The sequence below is a fragment of the Dermacentor variabilis genome, chromosome 1 (assembly GCF_050947875.1).
Source record: "Dermacentor variabilis isolate Ectoservices chromosome 1, ASM5094787v1, whole genome shotgun sequence".
In the NCBI taxonomy this organism is placed as follows: Eukaryota; Metazoa; Arthropoda; class Arachnida; order Ixodida; family Ixodidae; genus Dermacentor; species Dermacentor variabilis.
Genome location: NC_134568.1, coordinates 233,446,052 through 233,460,316, shown reverse-complemented (window position 1 = coordinate 233,460,316; position 14,265 = coordinate 233,446,052). Strand labels below are relative to the sequence as shown.

Here is a 14,265-nt window from a genome sequence, read left to right as displayed (position 1 = left end):
TTCTCGTGACGCCTGCGGCAAAAAGGATGTCCCATGTCCGCCGCCTAGGTCTGTGAGTGGTGGTGCTGGCTTCCACTCCCAGGGTTGTACTAGGACACATAAATACCCAAGAAAGTGGCTGGGGAAACGGCGCCGCCGTAACTCAATTGGTAGAGAGCATTGCACGCGAAATGCGAAGGTTGTGGGTTCGGTTCCCACCTGCGGCAAGTTGTTTTTTCATCCACTTTAATTTCCATTAATTTATTGTTTCTTTATTTCATTTATTAAGCACAAGCAATTTCCCCTATGTTGTCCTTTGTGTCAGTGTTTGTTGGCTTCTTATGACTATGGTGGCTAGAGGGGGGTAGTGTAACAGGCAGGAGCGGAGGGGTGCACAAATTTGGGATGAAAGATGGCGGCCCCAGTAGATGGCGCTGGCTGCACAACAGGTGCCAGCAGTGCTGGCCGGTTTCGCGTTGGGCCGCATGTTTTTACTTTCACCTTGTTTCCAATAATTATACGCCGTGTCCGTGTTAACAGGACATGAACTAGTCATTTTGTTAGTTCGTTGAAAAGCATGCGTTTGAAATTTTAAATTGTGCTACTTAATATAAACGGAAACCACAATGTTTCTGATAGACGCAACTGGCAAGCATCGTTTAGTTTATAATTAAATGTTTCTCATCATTGACCAGATTTGACATATTTCGCCAACTTCATCTGAATTAATCCATTTATGTGAGCGCACAGTCAAACTGTGTCTTGAGTGTTTGTTTCTTTATTGGCTTTGTTTGGAGTGTTAACTGCTTAGTATTTTCTTTTATAAGAAGCAATGGTTCGCGTGTAGCGTGTTTATTTTTTGCTCTCAAAGGTTTTGTTCAGTGTTGAAATAATTTAAATTTAATTTTCTCTTTTCCTGTTTCTTGGAGAGCTTATATTTTTAGAGTAGAAATGGCAATGCTATAGTCAGGGCTCTGTTGCACCGAACATCTTCATTCGTTATTTAACTGTGTCTCTCCTGTTCCATTGCTTTCATGAAAATTGATTCTGCAGCAGTTTTCACAAGGATTTGCAATGAATGCAGGGGCCGTTACTTTCACCTACGTAAGTGCACTTGATGGAAAAGTAACACCCAGCAAAAGATGTAGATCTTCCTTGCTTCTCTAGTTTCACGCCGCAGCCTCCTCACAATACAAGTGCATGCGTTTTGTCAAGCACTGACTGCGCTTCCTCCAGCAAAGAAACAGTGCACTGTGAGCGCAGTTGGCCCCTGAGGAATACAGAGCAACACAACGATTCCGCTTGGTTGCTTTCTGACTTGAATTTCACTCAATTCGGCATCAAGATGTGGTCAACCTGCTTGCCCTTGAGCTCACAGACTCCGAAAAACACACTAACGTTCACTTGGAAACGTTACCTTATTCCATGTTGCATCAGGTAGGCAGACATCATGACACGCACGCTGAAGTTCCACGGCGTGCTGTATATCTGAGGCAATGATATCTGGTATATCTGGCTCCTGGCATAGCTGCGTGTTCGCTGTGGCGTCTTCTTGCTGGGCGTTTTGCCTATTGATAGCGTTCAGCTTTGGCCGCTTTGCAGCAGGTCCACGTTGCTCGCATATATTTCTCTCTTTCCTTTTCATCGGAGCTTTCTTCGTGAAATACTTAGGTGCCCCAGGAAACGCAGTAGGCACGGTGTCTTCTGTAAAACGCAGAAGATCGCGCGGCAATTCCACAACCTCGCCGTTGACTGTGTGCCGGTAGGTCCTTTCGACGAATCTTTCATCGAAGTGCTGTTCACAAACCACGCTGTCGTTGGTAAGCTCTTTGTCAGCCAGTTTAATACTTCGGGCACATTGCTCCCTTTACAAGACATCAGTTGGGGCTTTAAACACAGAAATCTTTTGCGAGCAAGATCGATACCCGCCTTTGCATCTAGGTACAAAGCACATACTTGAGCGGCTTAACGGTTCATTACATCCAACAGTCTGAATCGGAAGAGTTCATTCCTCGTGTGGCAACGTGACGACACAACACTGCAGACAAATTTCACAGACGACGACAGAGGCGACAGCTAAGTGTCAACACAGCCGGCGAAGCCTAGTCAGTGCCTGGCCGTTGCAAGTGTGGCACCATTGAACACAGCAGTGCCTCTAACGGTGGCTAAATTTTCACCGCGTTTCACGCACTCCTCCTCGATGGCGCGGATAAGGCATCCGTCATACTACCCCCCTCTAGCCACCATAATATGACTATATATATATATATATATATATATATATATATATATATATATATATATATATATATATATATATATATATTGGGTTATAGCGGCGATGCATGGCTGGTGTCTGCAGGTACTCTTCCAACCTAGTAGCGTCCCCTTGTTGGGCTCGGTAGTGGGTGGCTACCATCGCTGACAAATTTTCCAAAGCTAACATTTCAAATGCTTCCCCCCCAAGCAGTTTTCCAGTTATATTTTAAAGAAAACATATAAAGCTTCCCAAAGTACCATGTTCTTCACAGTGAAGGAAACACGGCTATAAGAAAAGTGTCACCTTCTTAGTATCTAAATGCCTAGAAAACATGATTGGACCTGACTTCAAAGCCTTAAAGATGGCAAGCAAAGACCTCATACTTGAACTGACAAAGGAAGACTACTTGAACTGACAAAGGAAGATCAAGTTGAAAAGCTTGCTGAACTCACCATTATCGGTAACATTAATGTGACAATCTCTGCACATCGCTCGCTCAACACAAGCAGGGTTGTAATATCAGAAGATTTCCTGAACCTCAGTGACAAAGAAACTCCTTGAAGGATTCCAGGAGCAAAATGTAATTAAGGTACAAAGAGTAACACTGGCGAAAGAACCAACAGATCCTCATGAAACATGTGATACTGACATTTGGCACCAGTGCTATGCCCAGTTCACTTGACGCAGGAGACTTGGAAATCGTCAGATCATACATACCGAACACGAGGTGGTGCTTCAAGAGTCAGAGGTTCGGGCATGCATCACAATCACGTAGAGGCAAAGAAACATGTGCAAAGTTTATTGCCAATGACCATCCTTCTGACAGCTGCAATGCTCCTGCACAATGTGCCAATTGCAAGGGAGACCATCCAGCTTTCTCACTGAGCTGCCCTTGCTGGAAGAGAGAAAAAGAAATCATCCCAATAACTGTAACGGAAAAAAACAAACTTCAAGCCGTCACCTGAGGCCACCACAGCAAGAACTGCCGGACTATTCTTTAATAAAGTTTCTTCTTCTTCTTTGAAACGAGGAAAAGGCTAGGGCACTTACCTCTAATAAGCTATGCCAGTACGACACAGCAGGGTGTAGTACCACACCAGATTCAGAGGTCTACAGGGTCCACGCACGGTATTCCTGTAGGAACTCCATCCGTCCCCTTGGTGCCAACAGCCAGTGCTACTCCATCATCATCGAAGACAGTTTGGCAGACCTCAGTGTCACAGGGCCCGAAGCTGAACTGAACTTCATGGCTCAAGACGCCGTCTCGGCGCCTTGCTCTCGATCATCCAGCGCTTCGGAGAAGGCAATGGAGCTTGACCCAAAAACCCCAGCGTCATCAACGCTAAAAAATCCTCGCTTCATGAAGCGTGCCAAGAAGGACGAATTTGTTGTAACCTCGCCGAAAGAGGGACAGGCAACCTGAACAGTTACCACCCTTGATGAGAGTAGTCAACTTAACACGTCACCTACAACTTCTAAGCTCACACACATAAGTAAATATTTTCCATTTAATTAAAATGGCTTTCATCATTCATTGGAATTGCAGAGGCCTGATCCACAATGTAGGTGACATCAAAGACATCATAAATAAGTTATCGCTAGTAGCATTCTGCCTTCAAGAAGCGAACTTAGGCCCCAAAAATACTCATTTTCTTAAAGGTTTTACTCATATCATGAGAAGTCAACAAATAAAAACACCAAGGACAACATAGGGGAAATTACTTGTACTTACTAATTGAATTAAAGAAATGATAATTGCAATGAAAGTGGATGAAAAAACAACTTGCGGCAGGTGGGGAACGATCCCACGTCTTCGCATTAGGCTTCAATTAGTAAGTACAAGTAATTTCCGTATGTTGTCCTTGGTGTCTTTGTTTGTTGGCTTGTCATGATATGATTAATAAAGATTGGGCCCCTCGGTTAACCCCCTTTCCACTTGTAAAGGTTTTACTGTCGTACGAAAGGACCGCGAACACTCCAGCTGTCTAACATGAGCAATCGCTATTGTTGTGCAAGGTGGTATCCCCACACGGAATGTTCTATTAAATACTCCATACAAGGCTGTAGCCGTCACCTATTTATCCTATAAAACTGTCTTCATCTGTTTACTGTACATTCCACCCCATACTCATTTCATTACTCAAGACCTGGAAAATATAAGTAGAACAGTTGCCCGAGCCTTATCTTTTAGTGCGAGATTTTAGTTCTCATTGCACTCTTTGGGGCAGCGATAAAAATGACCAAAGAGAGCAACTTATCGGAGATTTTATTTTAACAGATAACATTTGTCTTTTGAACTGAGGTGTGCTAACATGTTTTTCACCAAATTCAAGTAATTTTAGCTGCCTTGATCTAGCATATTGCTCACCGGATTTTTTTACCGATTTTAAATGGGAGGTACCGGGCACCTCATATGGCAGCAATCATTTACCTGCCATAATCAAACTCTCATCAACGCTACCCATTATACCTCATAAACCTTGCCGTTGGAAACTACAAATGCCAGGCTGGAGGAGCTGAGGACACGTTTACTGAGTGTATTATTGCTGCAGCTGACAAGACAATTGTTGAATTCCAATGGCGGAGTCAGAGCAAGTTTTTCTGCTCGTTTCGGAGCAAGTTTGTTCCAATGGCAGAGTGAGGGTGGGAGTAAGGTGTTCCAATGAGAGAGTCGGAGGGGATTCAGAGCGGGAGTCACTCCGTGGAGCAGAAAAAGATGCTCCGCTAAAATCGGCAGAGTGGACCGGAACTATGCGTGACGTATTTCCTTTACCACGTTTGTCTGCTGGGAGGCGCCACCGGTCACGACTCGCGAGGAAGCAAAAGCTGCTGCACGCTTGGCGAGATATCCATTCCGCACTTTTAAAAAAACAGGTGACCGGCGCTGAAGAGACAAGTGACCGGTGCGGCGGTGCTGGGAGCAAACAGCGGAAGGAAATGACAACACGCAAGGTATCCTGGGTAACTCTGTGATAGAACTTCCGCTTCTGCCTTGCTCCGGCAGCGCAGGTTGTGTTCCACTCGTGGATCCGGAGGCGTTGCTCTGCGCCAGAGTCGAGTGCTCGCTCGCAGAGTCCGTCGGCTGCTCCGACTCCGCCATTGGAATTCAACATATTCCTCAATCTTCTGGCATTGTTCAGAAAAAGCTGAATCCTTGTTGGACATGTTGAAGGGTCACTAAAGGCAAATACTAAGTCGATGTGGACTGTTTAAATACAATTCCAGAAACCTCTAAACGCTTGTTTTGTGGCAAGAAAAGACTTAGTTTACGAGGAAATTGCATGTGAAGAGTCTGAATACCGTTTTCAAAATTCAAATCTTTCGCCACCCAACCAGGGGAGTGGTAACATTGCATACACCATCACCACCCTTTGCTGCCGTCAATGAGTAAAACGGCGCCCGACAGACGGTGGTACGGTGGTACGACAAAGCGATGGATTCACCGCTGCAGCTGCTTTTTGGTCAAGTGGCATAGACCGTTCAAGCAACCCGCGGCATCACATGAAAGTTGAATTCTCTACTACTTACAGTTTGTGCAAGTTTCGCGACGCAGCGAAACCAGCGTAGCACTACGCGACAACAAAACTACTGAAATACGAAAGCGTGGGCGGTACAGGGTTGCGGGAAAACGAAACCTTTCGACCACCCGCGTCGTTTTCAAGGGTAATTTCAATTACAGAAGGGCAGCGGATTGGGCGAGTTGGTGTTCCAGGGTAACAATAAAATTCAAACAGTGCTAGATGACAGGGCCAGAAAGAGGAGGAGACAAACACGGCGCTGAACTTACAACTGATTTATTTGAAGTAAGAAGTCAACTTATACGTACAAAACTGGGCACGTATGCGCCCTGTCATACCTCGTACAATTAGTCTTTTTTTCTAAAAGTGAAGTAGGGCTGGACAAGTAGCATTTTATATCATCTTATAATACAATAGACGGATGTTTTTTGCCACGAGTGGTTGAGTGCTAGTGACAAAGTTAACTGAGGAGTGCTTTCATCATCGGGCAAGTGTTTGAAAGTCCCGGAAGAATCTCTAATCATGTCCTGCATAACTCAATTTCTCGAGTATTAAGGCTCTGTTCGCGATGATATTGATGCCTTATAGATTCTCGAACACTAAACTGTCACTTTAGGTTGACTTAATATATGCCTTTAGTGTCCATTTAATGCACAGAAGTAAAAAAAAAAAGAAGCAGCAAAATAAGGCTTGGGGGAATCTTGCGTAGGTACTCAACATATAGCAACTTCCTGAACTTCAAACAAGCCAAAGCGAAAGCTCGATACATCTGTAGACAAGCCGAAAAATTGTCATGGCAGAAATATGTATCTACAATTAATTGCGCCATCACACCCAGAAGGATGTGGGAACAGGGCAGGAGGTTTAGGGGGGGACTACTCATCATACATGATACCCTTACTTACTACTTCAGCCACCCAGACAACACTACAAGAACAAGCTAATATACTTGGGGAGCACTTTTATAATGTCCCTAGCTCGGCAAACTATTCAAACACATTCCTAAAACACAGTCAGCAGAAAAGGAGGAATTACCAACTGCTTGTGCGTCAAAAGAAGAGTATAACGCTCCATTCACTTTGCAGGAACTAAACCAGGGTACACTGTGCTGGTAAAAAAAAATGCAGTAGGTCCTGACCACATCCATTATTCCATACTGGCACACTTGTCCCAAACATCGGTAGATTCTCTCCTTCAATTTTTCAATAAGATATTTGAATCTGGAATTATGCCAGAAATTGGAAAAACGTGATAGTTGTGCCATTTTTAAAAACAGGTAAACCCCCTACATCCCCAAGCAGCTACAGACCCAGTGCCTTGACACGCTGTTTGGCTAAATTGTACAAAAATTTCGTAAATGCGGGATTGACATTCATTCTTGCAACGCAACTTAATTGATTTTCATCAGTTTGGGCATAAAAGAAGCTGTCCAACGACTGACCACTTTGTCCGACTTGAGCATGAAAAAAACATGAATCTTTATTCACAAACAGCACTGCCTGACAGTTTTCTTCGATCTATAAAAAGGCGTATGACACCATTTCGAGACTTGGGCCGGTATTTTGTAGCGATAACTTTTCCGATTCTATGCTTTTTCACGCTTTTCGCGCTTGGCCACTGGTCAGAGCGACGGTCTGCCCACATTATCAACGCGATCAGGCGGCCGTGTGTGGTGGATGATAAGAATAGCATAGAATAAGGCATAAGGCATTGCTACAAAATAGCGGCCTTGGAATCTCGTGTGACCTCGCTGCTTTAGGAATTCATGGCAGAATGCTGAACTGTCTCGCTGATTTCATGTCCAACAGAATATTCCAAATACGTCTCGGTATTGTGCTTTCGCGCATATGTATCGTGGAAGACGGCATACCACAAGGCTTCATACGTAGCACAACACTCTTTATAGTAAAAATGAACTCCATTAACAAATTCATTCCCTCTTTTGTTATGCACTTCATATATGTCAATGATCTGTAAATTGCATGCCGGGCCTCAAGTTTATCAACATGTGAAAGGCAGCTCCAGATTACAATAAATAAACTACTAATACAATGGGCTGACAAAAATGGCTTCCACTTCTCTGCCTAAAAAAACTGTTACAGTACTATTTTCATAACAACGAGGATTACACTTGGACCCAGTTCTAAAATTGAACCTTCGATGGGGGCGAAATGTGAAAACACCCGTGTACTTAGATTTAAGTGCACGTTAAAGAACCCCATGCGGTCCAAATTTCCGGAGTCCTCCACTACGGCGTGCCTCATAATCAGAAAGTGATTTTGGCACGTAAAACACTATAACTTTAATTTAAAATTGAATGACCTGAAGCTGCCATAAAACAAGAATATAAATTCTTGGGAGTAATTTTTTACAAAAGAGTAAGCTTCCTTGCCCACATAAAACAAAAATTAAGGCAAGTGAAACATTGAATATTTTGAAAGTTTTATCCCACGAGCACTGGGGCTCGACCGAACATGCCTCTTATATATTTACCATTCTGTTGTGTGTAGTCTTCTAGACTACGGCTGCATAGTTTATGGCAGACACTCTTGCATTCAACGACTTGATCTAGTACATAACTTTGCACTGCGACTGGCAAGTGGTGCTTACAGAACACACCTGTTCAAAGTTTATATGTTTAATGTAATGAGCCTCCCCTGCAGTAGCACAGAGCTTCACTTCTTCCTATATACTCAGAATCCAGTCATCACCCCAACACATTAGCTACAACATTGTCACACAGTGCAACTCATGCTTACACTATACAAATAAACCGAACAAGATTAAGCCGCTTGTCCTACGATGTGATGAATATTGTCAGGATTATAACATTCCTCATGAGGTTCTCCAGGTTGCTAAAAAGCCACAACTAATAGCCCCCTGGTATGAGTTTACACAGTTATGTGATTGGATACTGGCACATCTAAGGAAAAGTGACACCCCACAAGAACACTTTATACAAGATTTCTATGCTCTTCAGGACGAATATAAATAGTTATAACCGACAAGCAGGAACATAGTCATATACACTGATTCCTTAAATACACTGAAGGCTCTGCATCTGAAATTCGAGTGTGAACCCCTGCTAGGGGATATTTTAAACATGGTGGCTTTCAGCAAATATGGGAAATCAATTAGCTTCTGCTGGGGGTCCCAAGCCATGTTGGAATATTGGGTAAATGAAACAGCAGATGTGCATCCATGGCAATGAATAAAGGCTTAACAAACCCAACACTTCTATACAAAGATAGTATCTGAGCGATTCGGAATGCCTTGACGTCAAAATGACAGCACGAATGGGACTCTTACACAAACAACAAGCTACACCTTACTAAACCTATAATTGGTGAGTGGAAGTCATGCAATCACCAGGAATGGTTTATTGAAGTTGTTTTATGCCAATTAACGATTGGGCACACACACCTCACACCCAATTTTTACTTGGAAAAGAAGACCCACCAACATGTGAGAAGTGCCAAGAACCGCTAACAGTTATGCACAATTTATATAAATTACACATACCTCTGCACCCCACTTTAATTTTAGGAGATGATCCACTAGTGCCATTACGTGACATGCTTAAATTTCTAGACACCGGCTTTTTACACAAACTATAGATCAACACAGCTTTTGCTGTTTTTAAATTTGATTTTATAACACCTTGCGTTGGGTGCAGCATAGCTTTAGTTGCTTTTGCACCACTAAACCCAATTTAACTAACATTTCATTTTCTTAAATTAATAGAATTATATTAAATTAATTTAATTTAATTTTCTTTTAACTGCTGACTCTGCTTAGACCTCAAATCCACAGTAAGGAATAAATTTTAAGAAGTAATAAGATATGATAAACTTATAGTTTATTTTATTTAAGCATTTGGTTAGGCCACTGTAAGCCAACATGACAAAATATGTCGGACACGTCCTGGTCATTGCCCATTCTGACTGCTTGGGTATCAAGACAATTTGCTTACAGAATGGGCAGCAGAAGGCTGTAATACCAGGAAGTGCTCTCATGGTAATGCATTGTGCAAGTCATTCAGTAGGCTGAGGTTCACTGAAAATATAACCCCCGCATCAGCACTTTTTTAGAAAGAGTGTAGGGGTGACCTCTGCCTAGGGGTGCGCATCAGCAACCAGATGAGTAAACTCAGGCACAGCACTTAAAGGGTCAAGGACAGTGAACTGCACTGCAGAATATAATGTTTTTATGCATTGCAATAAAAAGAGCATGTGGTGTGTAAGACAGTAAGTACACCAAAATGCATCACTTTAGGCCACTAAATTGCCATTGCAAACTCTGTTCGAATGTGCTTTAGGGTGTCAATCATTTACATGCTAGTGTCTTCTGTAGTATATCTGTCACACACACAGTTTTGTTGATGTACAATAGAGCTGTGAAAGTGTTGCCCGAAAGTAGTCTGTGTGCACAAGTGCTCCAAACAATATATCCATGTAGTGTGTAGCACATGACTATTGCCAATTGTTTGCAACTTTCTTCATTATCCATATTGTCGCTGATGAGCACTTATGTTGTGCAGAAATGCTAAGACAAGTTGATTAAGATGAAGTATGTTGCGAACAGCTCTGGGAAATGTATTCCACCATCAATTTTCCTGTTAATGAGCTTTGGGAAAAAACTAAATAAGAAAATATGAAGTAAGCATTGTGCACACGTCTGATAAAGCAACGTGGGGTGCACAATGTAACGAAGTTTAGGCAGGTATGTCTTCTGAAGAACAGTGAATTAAAGGGATTCTGAAATGTTTTGGATAGTTGTGTACAAATGCAGTGTGTCGCTAGGGTAGGTTCTTGTGACCATCATTAAACAGATTTAAGTGCTCTGCATCACCAGGTCACAGCAGCACCGCTCCCCTCATTTTGGGCTGTCTATGCCCATTCTATGAGGATGGGTGAGTGATATCACTTGGCTGGCAATCTTGTTGTCTTACCACAGGACGTCATTGGGAATAGTTGAAGCATGTTACTTAATCTTATTTTTAATAGTGTATGTACACATAGTCATTTGTGTACCTACAAAAATTAATGTGCAAGTGCTATAAATGTAGACATTTGTACAAACTTAGGGCGCACTTCTGCCTGAGAATGCAGATTGCATGCTGAAACTGTTGTCTGTACATGTGAGGGAAGGAGTACAATAAAGAGCTTTTTTTTTCCTTTCTGTGAAGCTGGGCTTTTTGTGAGACTGCATGGAGAAAGGTGAGGAGTGAGAAAGAATGCAACAAAGGTTAACTATGGTAGAGTGGCATAGGCAGCCAGTGGGACACGGAGGGGTTCTCACATGAAAATAGCTGCAGCAATGTCTTCTTCAGCAGTAGAAACATGACTCGTACAAGCACTGTACTGCACTTGTTTTGCACTACAATGTATGCAGGGAGTAAACTGCAGCAACTGCACACTGCAGAACATGCAAACTCTGCACATAAACTTCATTTTGAGGCCACCACCACAGTAACAAGAAAAACTGCATCAAAAGAGACGCAGGAACACACATGATTAAAACCAACCAGAAGTAGACAGCACTCGCGCCATTGCATGCCATTCTTCCAAAGGTAGCAGGACATAGCCATGGTCGAATGGAATAAAAGTTGGTGGGGAACATCACTGCTTGAGAGGAGGGTGATGTTTAACCACATATAGCTACTGCAGTGTGCTGACAAAATTGTTGTAAGAAAGCATTCCGTGAGAAACACCTTGTATGTCTAGGCATAGAGAGTATTTGTCGTACTTAACTACGTATGGCAAAAACGTTTTCTCTAGTGCGCCGGTCAGAGCAGGTGCCGTGCTTCAACTCAACTTGCTGAATGCAAGCTCAGACACATATATATTCACAATAGCATTGAGCAGTCACCATCAGGCTGTATAATCAGCCCTAAGATAACAAAAGATTGAATAACTGCGTGTTTTGTACTTGCCGCCTGGGGAACATGCTGTTCTGCAGCCCTGAGGTCATCCCACAGACCTGCGGCTTAAACAGTCGGTTTTTCAAAACTCAACGCCACCCATCCCGTGGTGCTGCAAGGAGCCAATAGTGAAATCTGTACTTTAGCATCAGTAGACATCACTTCATATTCTTGAGTTCTATTGATAATATAGTGTGAGTTATTGCGGAATTTTTATGTGATAGCATTATAGGCGGACCTCACCCGCCGTGCCAAGAGTAACTTTGGCATAAAAGAAGCATGCATGCAATGGTGGCCTAATGGTTAAAGCATTTGGCTGTTGTGCTGGAAGATAGAAGTTTAATCCCACCATTGGTCACACATTTCTTTATAGCATTATCAGCAGACTCCGCCCACTATGGAGTTATCTGACAAAAAAAAACTCGAGGTATGTTGAGCACTTATGAGCACGTCACCGTGCACACGAAATCGCAAGTTTGTAATGGATACCAGGTACAGAAACATCACTTTTAAATAAGAGAGTGTGCAAAGTTGCCTGTGACGCATGTCTGCACAGCTGTCAAGACATCGCAATCTATCGGTATGCTGTCGCATACCTTAAGAGAGTTAGCGGTGCTAGTTCAGACCTGTGTATGTGTGCTATCTTTTTCCCCTTCTCTGGTAGAGGCAACGGAAACCAGATTCAATATCCCCCCCCCCCTCCACACACACACACACTTTTTTTTTCGTCTTCATGCATTGAATTTTGTGCATACTTAGTGCACCATACAGTCCAGTGTACTCCACTAATGCACTTCTTGTATCCTCCTCAGGCAAAACAAAATTCTGGTGACACACCTTTTAAAATCAGTTCTTATTGTCAACTTGTCATAATTCTGAAAAAGTACTTGCTTGAGCTGATTGCATGGGTGCATGCTCGCATCAGTACCTTCATAAATGTGGCTAGAGAATCCATTTCTCCGCATCGTTAAGATAAAAGTATCCTTTGTTTTCCTACACATGTAGATACAGGTTTAACATCTTATGCTGGTTCCTCACTTTTCATCCTGAATCGCCATGTCATCTTGTGGCATTTGAAGTGTACAACACAAATTTTATATTGTCGGTGATGATGCAGCAGTACATCTCGCACAAAGTATTGGTTTTCTCGAAAACCAGTCGCAACAAAATTATTGCAGGCTTTGACGTATAGTGTTGACTGCATTTAGTTTTGTGTTACACCAGATTATTTTACCTTATCATTCCTGTTTAAGCTCTTGAAATGTTAAGCTGCTGTCCACAGGGGTGGACACAGGGTCTAAAGAGGGCATACCAAGTACTGGAAATTTTTACCATTGATAAGGGCACTTTGTATACTTTCATAGGCTCTAAAGCTCATATTCAAGATAACTTCCGCTACCTAATTTAATGCTTTGATTTATACTTTGATACCACATTCATGCTGTTTGCTGAGCTTCTGTAATGCGCCCAAGCTGAACTTCAACTTTGAACTCTGCAAACCATTGGATTGATGCAGCCTCATTTTGTTGCCCTCAGATGACGTGCTCACAGAAGACAAAGGCGAGTGTGTCATCTGCCTAGAGGAGCTGACTCGGGGAGACACCATTGCTAGACTACCTTGCCTCTGCATATACCACAAAAGGTGACCTTGTTTGTGCCTTTGCTTCTTTGCTTGTCTGTCACTGTGTGGCTTTTACTAGGTTAACATATGTAGAAAGCAAACACATGAAATTTTTAAGAATCGCTGCTTGTCTGTGCACATTTACTGTTTAACTGCATGTACAATGATCTGCACAGTGAGAGGTCAGGGTTCATAGCATTCTTGCTGTCATGTGCTTAGGTGTTGCATAGTTTCTTTGCCTTCTTTCCTGGGTTCGGCACGGCTGCTGTCTTCTGGGTCAGTCAACAGTATTTTGCAAATATGTTTGTGGATGCACACATACACGCACATACAAACACACACACACACACACACAAAGGTTATATGTGTGCCAAATGCTAATACCAGCGAACAGGCTTATACAGTAGAACCTTGTTGATACAATCTCATTAAATATGATTTCCCGGCACCAATGTTCACAATTGAGAACACAAAAAATTACTTAATACAGTTACGCTTCTTTTTTACCAATTCATATGTTCTGGGAAAACACACCCTTTCAGCGCCAACATTCAGTACATTGCCAAATTGCGATCGTATATGTTTTTCGAGTGCTAAATTTGTTGTAAACCTGAAAAGACACGAGGCATGCGCGATTGAGAACAGTAGCCACCTGCCGCAGCAGCTTCTCCGCAATATTCGCCTGCCCGTCTCACGTGATATAACGCTGGCGCGAACTTGGTTTCCTTTTCCGGTACCAGCAAATATCCTCCCTGGTCATCACACGCTGCATGCACAGCTATCGCTGCTAACCTTATTGGGATAAGGATCTTCACTTACCTATTTTAAGCATGTGGGACGTAGTTACAGTGTAGCATAGTGCCGTTGGAAGCACGCTTTTAATAGACAATAACCCAAACATGCTGCCATTTCCTGCTGTAGGCGGCACGAAGTGAGCATAATGTTTTGCTCTGGAAGCATTGTA

The 14,265-nt window shown here is 42.8% G+C and overlaps 1 protein-coding gene across 1 annotated transcript in view; it reads left to right on the top strand.

Annotated features, from left to right (window-relative positions):
- The window catches only part of LOC142559389 (E3 ubiquitin-protein ligase ZNRF1), a 32,901-nt gene that overhangs the window by 11,055 nt on the left and 7,581 nt on the right, over positions 1-14,265 (top strand). The window contains exon 3 of the mRNA XM_075670993.1: positions 13,217-13,322. Coding sequence (XP_075527108.1) covers positions 13,217-13,322 — 106 coding nt within the window. The remainder of the gene's footprint in view (positions 1-13,216; positions 13,323-14,265) is intronic.